At 39.3% G+C, this 10,698-nt stretch overlaps 1 protein-coding gene across 1 annotated transcript; it reads right to left on the bottom strand.

Annotated features, from left to right (window-relative positions):
* Positions 1–947: 947 nt before the first annotated feature.
* On the bottom strand, positions 948–8,867 carry LOC111465362 (ethylene receptor 1-like). Its single transcript, XM_023109694.1, has 7 exons — positions 8,532–8,867; positions 5,971–6,925; positions 3,641–4,009; positions 3,296–3,562; positions 3,083–3,210; positions 2,807–3,004; positions 948–1,527 (listed from the first exon to the last, which is right to left on the bottom strand). The coding sequence occupies exons 2-7, from the start codon at positions 6,874–6,876 to the stop codon at positions 1,170–1,172; spliced, it is 2,226 nt and encodes a 741-aa protein (XP_022965462.1). The 5' UTR covers positions 6,877–6,925; positions 8,532–8,867; the 3' UTR covers positions 948–1,169.
* Positions 8,868–10,698: the final 1,831 nt, after the last annotated feature.

Raw genomic sequence — 10,698 nt, 5'->3', positions numbered from 1 at the left:
TATGGACTAGCAGATATTGTCATCTTTGGGCTTCTTCTTCGGGCTTTCTCTACACTCACGTCTACTCGGGAGAGGTTCTATGGACTAGCAGATATTGTCATCTTTGGGCTTCTTCTTCGGGCTTTCTCTACACTCACGTCTACTCGGGAGAGGTTCTATGGACTAGCAGATATTGTCATCTTTGGGCTTCTTCTTCGGGCTTTCTCTACACTCACGTCTACTCGGGAGAGGTTCTATGGACTAGCAGATATTGTCATCTTTGGGCTTCTTCTTCGGGCTTTCTCTACACTCACGTCTACTCGGGAGAGGTTCTATGGACTAGCAGATATTGTCATCTTTGGGCTTCTTCTTCGGGCTTTCTCTACACTCACGTCTACTCGGGAGAGGTTCTATGGACTAGCAGATATTGTCATCTTTGGGCTTCTTCTTCGGGCTTTCTCTACACTCACGTCTACTCGGGAGAGATTCTGTGGGCTAGCAGATATTTGCCATCTTTGGACTTCTTCTTCAGGCTTTCCCTACACTCGCGTCTACTGGGGAAAGGTTCTGTAGGCTAGCAAATATTGTCATCTTTGGGCTTCTTCTTCAAACTTTCCCTACACGTCCTAGCAAATACTGTTCAGAAAGACTTTTCCTTATGAACTTTCCTTCAAGGTTTTAAAACACGTTTACTAGGGATGTCTTCTTTAGGCTTTCCCTTTCGGGCTTCCCATCAATGTTCCCAAACGCATCTCTTGGAGAGAGGTTTCCACACCTATAAGGAATGTTCTGTTCCCTCGTCCAACCAACGTGAGATTTCACAAAAACTCACATCTTTGATGGAACGCACCAATAATAACACTTCATTTAGGGAGGAAGAAAGTTCGAGAATTAAAATATCGAGATCTCTCAAAAATAAAAAACTAAAAATTTTGAAATATAACCTTATATAATTTCAAAACTCGAACTCGAAAAATTCACAAAGCTCTCTATTTCCATCACAAAACACTAAGAGAATGAAGAATTAGCAAAGTTAGAGGATTATAAGAGGCAGAACAGGTTTTGATATGAATCTGAATTTGGGCATGTGATGTGCCCTTATAATCTCTCAGGATCATCACCACAATGCCCCTTGTATGTACACATAACAAAAGGGTTATATATCCTTCTCTCCATATTCTCCGTCCCTTTCAAGAAGTCTCGAAAAGAACACGACGCTCTATAAGTTCCGACAACACGCTCCTCATTTTATCAATCGAAACGGGTTTTAGTATTAGCCCGTCCATGCCGACTCTCAGGCAGCTTTCCTTTGTTACTTTGTCTGAGTTCCCAGTGAGGACTACCATTAACGGTCTTTCGTGGCTTTTTGCAAACTTTTCGCGTATGCGTATGGTAAGTTCGTAACCATCGACTCCAGGAGTGCATATATCCATGAAAACAACCCTGTGTTCCTGAGAGACAACTCGTAAGAATTCCTCAACTGAGCCTGCTGTCGTTACCTCGCATCCGAGACGTACGAGAAGTCCCTTCGTTACTGACCGGCTAACTCTGTGACAGCAAATGCAGCATCAATATTAGAACTCGAAAGGCAATTCCAACAAAAATATAGCATGGTTTGACTCATCAAAGATTGGTTCGATAATATTTATGTCAAACATTTTAGCAAAACAAAGCATGAGACGTTAGTAGCGGACTCTAAGTAAATAGAAATTTAGAGTCGTTACAATATTTATGTCAAACCAGAGCCATATTTCACCCCAAACACTCCACACTCCGCATTTTAGCAAAGCATGAGACGTTAGTAGTGACTCTAAGTAGAAATTTAGGGTCGTTACAATATTTATGTCAAACAAGAGCCATATTTCACCCCCAAACATCCACGCTCCACACTACACACTACCCAAACACTCGGCATTTTAATAGAGCATGACACGTTAGTAGCGACTCTAAGTAATTAGAAATTTAGGGTCGTTACAATATTTATGTCAAACAAGAGCCATATTTCACCCCAAAACACTCCACACAACCCGAAAAACCGATTCTTCGGTAAACAGTCTCTCCAGCCAAAGCTCTTAGAAATTGCTAAGAGGGTTACCGAACGATCCCTCTTACGAGCCCTCTTTGCCCCTCCAATGCACAGCTACGAAACAAACTAATGGCTTCACAATCTAATCCTTCCTCGTTCAACAAACTCACACCTTCTTCATTCGGTAACCAGATGTCCCTTTCCCCGAGCATAACTATACAGAATAAGCACGAATTTTCGTTCCAGCCCAAATAAATACAGTTCACTTACAGAAACATAATTCCAGTTCAAGAACAAGATTGGAAAGTAGCACAATTGTGTTTGAAGAACCTTAAAAGTTGCTAAAATTACGAGACTTCGATCTCGTGTGTTATGCAGTTTATGCCAGAATTACACGAACATTATGAACACAAACATGGTACAAATTACATCTAAACATAAATTTAGAAGCAAAAATAGGTAAAAGGTTACTAACCCATTCTCTTCCATAACAAGAACTTTATGGCATAACTTTATGGAATAAGCACGAATTTTCGTTCCAACCCAAATAAATACTGTTCACTTAGAGAAACATAATTCCAGTTCAAGAACAAGATTGAAAAGTAGCACAATTGTGTTCGAAGAACCTTAAAAGTTGCTAAAAACAAGAGACTTCGATCTCATGCGTTATGCAGTTTATGGCAGAATTACATCCACAGGAAACAGCTCATTCAAAAGGCAGAGAACATTATGAACACAAACATGGTACAAATGACATCTAAACATAAATTTCGAAGCAAAAATAGGTAAAACGTTACTAACCCGTTTTCGTCCATAACGAGAACTTTGAGTCCAGGAAAACTTGCATTAATATTGTTCTCATTAATTTTCGATGTAAAGGGAAGCTTTGATTCATTAGATTGATCAGCAATTCCAAGTTTTACAATAAAAGTGGCTGTACATCCCTTTCCAAGACCTTCACTTTCAAGCCAAATTTGTCCTTCCATAAGATTCACAAACCTGATCACATAGCTTACTTTAAATACGAAACAAAGCAAGTGATTAATGAGAGAAAAACCAGAGCTATGAACACTTTACCTTTTACAAATTGCAAGCCCAAGACCACTGCAACTAGAGTTTCTTGTAGCCACAGTTTGAGTTTGTGCAAATTTTGTGAACAACTTGGGAATTTCTTGAGGACTAATTCCAGATCCAGCATCTTTTACCTATACATGAAGAAAACAACTGGTAACATGTTTCTACGTAACGATATTGAGAGCTCATTTGATTCTACGTGCCGAGTAAACGAACCTGTACGCATAAATAAAAGTGACTATCGCTTGGCACGGGGAGAAAATCTTGAACTCGAAATTCCCTGAAGGTTTCAGATTTTGCAACAATGGCTGTGATTGATATACTGCCTTCTTTTGAAAATTTCACGGCGTTACCCACAACATTAAGAATGGCTTGCATAAGACGTTTCTCATCACCGATGGCGTATGCTGGCAAATCATGGCCCAAATGCAAGGTCAATGATAACTTTTTGACTAGTGCAACAGGCTTGATCAAGTTAAGTACCTGCAACAATTAGTGTTGATATCAGATAGGTAATAGATATTTGCAACATGGTTAATCATATGACATTGTTTGTCAGACCTCTTTGAAAACAGCGTGAAGATTAAACGTGCCGATGTCCAGTTGTAGGCTACCATCTTCGAGCCTCGAAAGGTCCAAAACATCATTTATCAGAGTGGCTAAGAGATTACTGCTTTTTAATATTGTTTCGACCATTAGGCGTTGCTCTGGTGTAAGTTCAGTCTCTTGCAACAATGAAGAGAGTGCAATTACGGCATGCATCGGGGTCCTCATCTCATGGTTCATGACAGCCAAGAAATCGTTCCGGGCACGTATGGCCGTTTCTGCTTCTCTCCTGGCTAGATCAAGAGCAACATTCTGCTCCATCAAAAGATCTCTTGCCCTCATTGACTCTTCTAAGATTGCAGCATGAGAAAGAGCTACTGCTACCTGGTTTCAAATGTACATACATGGATCAATGGTCAGAAGAGATTGGTCAGACCACCAAAAGGAATTATTAGATTAGTATTAGCTGCCTATCCCGAAAGAAAATGGACCAAAAATCAATTAAGTTCTTTCAAATAAACAAACTTCACTCTTACAATTATAACTTTTTTACTTAACAGTTTATGTGAGATCCCTCATCAGTTGGGGAGGAGAACAAAACATTCTTTATAAGGGTGTGGAAACCTCTCTCTAGCAGACGCGTTTTAAAAACCTTGAGGGTAAACCCAAAAGGGAAAGCCCAAAGAGGGCAATATCTACTAGCGGTGGGCTTGGGCCGTTACAAATGGTATCAAAGCTAGACACCAGGCAATGTGCCAGCGGGGAGGCTTAGCCCTGAAGGGGGTGGACACGAGGCGATGTGCTAGCAAGGCTGCTGGGCCCCGAAGTGAATGGATTGGAGGGTCCCACATCGATTGGAGAAGGGAACGAATGTCAACGAGGACGCTAGGCCTCAAAGGGGGTGGATTATGAGATTCTACACCGGTTAGGGAGGAGAACGAAGCATTCTTTATAAGGGTGTGGAAACCTCTCCCTAGCAGACGCGTTTTAAAAACCTTGAGGGTAAACCCGAAAGGTTGGACAATGTGCCAACGGGGAGGCATAGCCCTGAAGGGGGGTGAACATGAGGTGGTGTGCCAGCAAGGCTGTTGAGCCCCGAAGGGGGTGGATTAGGGGGTCCCACGTCGATTGGAGAAGGGAATGAGTGCCAACGAGAACGCTGGGCCCCAAAAGGGGTGAATTATGAAATCCCACACAAGTTGGGGAGGAGACCAAAACATTCTTTATAAGGGTGTGAAACTTCTCCCTAGCAAACGTGTTTTAAAAACTTGAGAGGAAGTGCGAAAGAGAAAGTCCAAAAAAGACAATATCTGCTAGTGGTGGACTCGGGTCGTTACAGTGTACATTAGGGAACTAATCTAGAATACCAAGACATAAGACGATAGCTAATTTTTGTTCTATTCTTCTCTTGAGGTTACATTGGATAAGGGTTTTGCTCCCTATGGGGTACCATCTAAAGCACCGGATAAAACAATGGGGTGGCCCACCAGTAGAACATGCAAGAACTCAGAATTTAATATAAAAAACAAACAATTTTTAATTGGTGCACTGTAAGAACAAAACTCTTGGCCCATGCAACATCTAGAAAACATCACCCTGCAATAAATTCATAACAGTTGTCCACCTGTACAACATGCAAGGATTCAGCTTTAAGCTGCAACAGCATAAAAACAATCCCAACCTGTTCTGAATAATATTTTATAGGTTAATCCTCAAGTTTCAAGAAACTTAACTTTTAGCGAACAATTTAATAAAACTTTACCAATTTAGTCCTATACTTTCAAGTTTTGTAACAATTAAACCCCGACTTATCTGTCATGACAAGAACTAAACCGTTGCAAAGTTTAGAGACAAAATTGTTACAAACTAAAGTTTATAAACTAAACCGTTACACGATGAAAAGTGTAGGGATTAAACTTGTAACGACCCTAAATTTCCACATACTCAGAGTCGCTACTAACATCTCATGCTCATCTCTATTGCGGAAATATAACTCTTAAAATGAACATCATTTATAACATAAACTTCGAAAAATGCTTAGAACAACTCATTCTCTGGAAAACACAGTCATGGTCTACATGCTTAAATAAGAAATAAGGAATACAAACTAAACCGTTACGTGATGAAAAGTGTAGGGACTAAACTGTTACAAATTACTAAGTTTTGTAAATTAGTGTTTCCGGGCTAACATGAAAGTTCAAAGCTAAAGTGTTTTTTAAGCATAACTAAGTGGAAATTCTAGACAAACATATTGCAATTAACTTCTTATAAGATTTCAAAGGAGAATGTGATATTTGATAAAGAATCCATGCTAACAAGCTAAAGATAAACAAGTTCATGGATACCTGATCAGCAACAACTTCAACCAGCTCCAACTCATGAAAGCGCCATTGTCGAGCACTATCTGATGGAAGCATCAAAACCATGAGGGCGAATCGCTTAGTTGAAAGCTCGGGCCAATCATTTATTTGAAAATTAGAAAGATGCAATAGAGGGACACGAACAGCAACCACCTCTCCCGGCACGTAACTCCCAGCGAGAGGTCGTAGCCGAGCCACCGGGCAGTTCGGTGATATCTTAACTGCACGGTTACTACTAAAAACTTGGCTGATCACGGGGAGGTTGATGGGAACAGTAAACCCAACTGGATTCTGTTGATGAAGAGTATAGGATAGTTGAAGTTCCAATCCAGTTCGAGTTGGCATCCAAAGTGCACACTCTTCCAAAGCCAAAGTTCTTCCCAGCTCAATAAGCGTAGTTTTGAGTATCGTATGTCGATCGAGTGTACTCCTAATTTCATGAGTAAGCATCCTTACGTGTCGACCCGTTTCTTCTTGTGTACGTATGAGTCCCATTTCCCTATCCAATTCAGCAGCCTTGTTCTTCAAAAACAGCTCTCGGGTTTTCACACTCAATAAATCTGGTATAATGTGCACAAGCATAAGCGCAGTCGCACACGATACCACAGCAGTTAATACCTTTGAAATGGTCATTACTATCGCTACAGTTCTTGAATGCATCGAAAAAGTCCATAAGTTAATAAGATGTGTTGCTCCACAAAGAACAATGAAAGCACCAAACTGAACAAGAACCCATCTGTAAGGAAAAACTGCAGATTTCTTTACGAAGTAGATGAGCTCCAAGGGGATGGAGAAATATGCAAGTGCAATGAAGAAATCTGAGATGTACTGATACTTCTTCAAGAGCTCATCAGCAGGCCATTGAGGCTCAATGCAATAACAAGACTCCATGGCAACTAGACCGCATTGGCCGATGACTTATGCACCGTTCCCTGTTAATCTAGTACACAAAAAGATACGAAAAGACAACGTTAATGCCAATGAATCTGCCGAATCAAAATAAATATTCATATAGCGAATTAGTTGTCAATTTCAGCAACATATACAAGTATAGAGAAAACAACAAAGCACGGGCAACGTGTTCAGATCCGTGTCTCGTGTTTGTGTCCATGCTTCTTAGAAGAAAACCTTAGTTAGGAATCACGGATCTCCACAATGGTATGATATTGTTCACTTTGAGCATAAGCTCTCGTGGCTTTGTTTTGGGTTTCCCCCAAAGGTCTCATACCAATGGAGATGTATTCCTTACTTATAAACCCATGATCATTTCCTAAATTAACCAAGGTCAGACTCCCTCCCAACAATCCTCCCCTCGAACAAAGTATACTATAGAGTCTCCCCCGAGGCGTATGGGACCCTCGAACAACCTCCTCTTAGTCGAGGCTCGACTCCTTCTCTAGAGTCCTCGAACATAGTACACCTTTTTGTAAAACTTGAGTCACTTTTGACTACCCCTTCGAGACTCACAACTTCTTTGTTCGACATTTGAGAATTCTATTGACATGGATAAGTTAAAGCATGGCTCTGATACCATGTTAGGAATCACGACTCTCCACAATAGTATGATATTGTCCACTTTGAGCATAAACTCTCATGACTTTACTTTGGGATTCCCCAAAAGGCCTCATACCAATGGAGGTGTTTTCCTTACTTATAAATCCATGATCATTCCCTAAATTAGCCAATGTAGAACTCCCTTCCAACAATCCTCAACAACCTTCCCATGGAACTATCAACACCATGAGAAGCAGATAACGCATCGAACAGGACCATTCTGCTTCTTTTCTAAGCTAATATTCATTATTCAAATCAACCAACCAAGACCCATTTCATGTTTGCACAAAACATTTCAACAAAATTCTCTGTTCTTAAGGGCAGGGAAGTCACAACAACAACTTATATAAGAAAACATTAATATCAACGAATCTGCCCAATCAAAATACATAATCATATAGCGAATTAGTTGTCGACTTCAGCAACATATACAAGAACAGAGAAAACAGCGAAGCACGGACAATGTGTTCCGATCCGTGTCTCGTGTTCGTGTCCGTGCTTCTTAGAAGCAAACCTTCCCATGGAACTATCAACATCATGAGCAGCAGATAACACATCGAACAGGACCATCCTGCTTCGTTTCTAAGCTAATATTCATCTTTCAAATCAACCAACAAGACCCAATTCATGTTTGCACAAAATATTTCGACAAAATTCACTGTTCTTTAAGAGCAGGGAACTCAACAGCAATAGCTAATATCACAATTTCATCACCATTACAAACACCAGATCCACCATGTGAACATATCATATTTGCAATACAAACCCATTTCAAGTCAAGAAGATCCTAACCTAAAATAGCTCAATAACATTCAAAGGCAACAACGCCAGTTCGCGATCAGATGAAAATCACTAAATCCCCTCTAAACAAGCATTTTACAACACCCATTTCATCAGTAAACGATTCAAACTCAAAACACTCCAAAAATCAAACCCCAAAACAGTCGCGGGGTACCATTTACAAATCAAAAAGAGAGTAATCGATCAATCACCAGGGTTCTTTTGCTCATTCGAGTTCAACAGACAACATCCAAACGACTCCCTCAGTCGTTCTTCAGGTGTGAACCCATAAACCTTCTTTGATCCACCATTTTTGTCCGAGATTTCAGAGACCCACAAAGGCGTTTCGAGTCTAAATGCAATGTTCTTGGAATTTTCAACTGAATTTCACTCCTCTTTTTCTCTCTCTATCTTTTCTCTCTCTAACTTTTTTCGGGTGTGGTGGGATTTTGGAAGTTATGTGACGAGCAATCGGTAATTGGGGAAAATTGAAAGAAAACTCTGAGTCAACGTCGGTTCCATCTCTCTCACACGGTTTCCTTTTTATCCACCGTCCGCCATTTTCTCTCTCTAGAGATTATTTTATACATGTTCTTGTTCGAATTTTTTTTTAAAATATATATGATTTCAATTTAATTTATAATATTCAGATTCATGCACGGTCTTAATTGCGTGAATCAGGTGTTAAAAGTTGCTTAAAGATTGAATTTTGACCCAGTTTTATGGACTTCTTTTTCTCCCGAGGGACCCATAAGGTTTAATTTCTTCATTAATAAAATTAGGGTTTGTAGGTCAGAAATGACATAAATTCCCCCTTTTAAGTGAGGTGGTGGATAGGAATACAAAATTTCCAATTCACATATTTTGGGGATGGGAATTTGAAAAATTAGGGTTTTTTCGTTTAGTTTCGATATGTAATTAGCGAATGACCCGTGCATCATGATGTCATTCTATGTCTCAAGATAGTTTGGTCATCTTAACTTGTTCGGACATGTCTATTAGGATCGACCCATGTGTCACTCATCTTATTGAGACATCCCGAACATCCATCATCTGAGTTCTTATTGGACATGAACTCTCTCGTGTCCATGTCATGTAATTTACGGACTTTGTACCAGATAGCAAGTGCATATACCAACCTTTGACACATGGGTTGGGGCGCAATGTCGGCGCACCAGTGCCATCCGACACTGTCCTTGAAAGCTCATTCTAAAGGAAGTCATCTGAGACACTCGTCTTGCAATGCTTGCCCTAACCATGACACACACATGTACCACGGTGTAGCTCGCTTAGGTCACAAGGCCAAGGGATGGTAGGGAACTGACACAATGTCTTTCATCTATAGTACATTTTGAGGCAGTTTAATCTTTCTTTTCATATAGATCGACTTAACTTCAAAGTTGCACACCGAAACTCATATCAAAATTTCGACTTATGAGGCTATGGCCCGGGACCCTACTCAGCTCTCTCCAATCTTATCTTCAGCACTTGTGTTGTCTTATTCTCTCCAACATTCCTTATGTCTCAGCTTGGCTTTAATGCACATTCTTCTTAGTATATTGGATGATGCATAGTTCTCTTGTTCTCTCCGACCTTTCTTATCTCCTTGGCCCTCACGTGGCTAGACGGTCGCCACCTTGTCTGTTCGCGTGTGGGTGTTATAGTCTACTGTTTTAATAGTGAGGTTGTGACACTCTCCCCCATTTAAATTAGTTATCATTCTCGATGACTTACTTATGGGCACAAGCACATCATGGATTGTGACACAACCCGACCCTACCCTACCATACTTTAAAATTATTATGAAAATTAAGAATATTTCATATCCATAACTGATATATATAGTGATGTGTTGTAACTTGTAAATGTTTGATATTTGAACTTTACGAGATTTTAATTATTAATAGAACATATATTATGGATAAGTAATTTTTTTTTAAATAATTAAAAAAAGTGTTACGTTGAGTTGTGAAATCTATTTAGGTTGCTCGAGTCGGTATATGTACATAATTCAGCAATAATAATTAATAAAACAATAAAAGACAATAAAAAAAAAATATATATATTTAATACAAAACCATATGCTTAAGAAAAATGTGAGGGTCAGCGCCGCACGTGAGAAGAATAATTAGAACAAAATCTAAATTATATTTTTAGTTCATTCTTTTTCTATTTTTTGAATCTTTCTCATTTTTTATTATTTAAGCTTTTTATTTTTTTAATATTCTTTTATTCTAAAATCTAAATTTAATTAAAAAAGTTATCTCGTATATTAAATATATATATATATATATATCACGTGATAGAAAACTATATTAAATTTAAATATTTTAAAATAAAGACCGTTCAGAGAATCTGATTACCCGAAAATAAAAAATG

This window comes from Cucurbita maxima, unplaced genomic scaffold (assembly GCF_002738345.1).
Source record: "Cucurbita maxima cultivar Rimu unplaced genomic scaffold, Cmax_1.0 Cma_Scf00029, whole genome shotgun sequence".
NCBI lineage: Eukaryota > Viridiplantae > Streptophyta > Magnoliopsida > Cucurbitales > Cucurbitaceae > Cucurbita > Cucurbita maxima.
Note: the sequence above shows the minus strand (reverse complement) of the source record. Positions and strands in the feature narration are given on the sequence as shown.

Bases quoted from the DNA above. Each gene is read 5' to 3' on its own strand.
- LOC111465362 (XM_023109694.1), bottom strand. From the start codon at position 6,876: ATGGAGTCTTGTTATTGCATTGAGCCTCAATGGCCTGCTGATGAGCTC. The intron at 3,211-3,295 runs GTTCGTTTACTC...CTTCATGTATAG, and splicing joins ACTTTTATTTATGCGTACAG to GTAAAAGATGCTGGATCTGG. The intron at 1,528-2,806 runs GTTAGTAACGTT...TTGCTGTCACAG, and splicing joins CTCGTTATGGACGAAAACGG to AGTTAGCCGGTCAGTAACGA.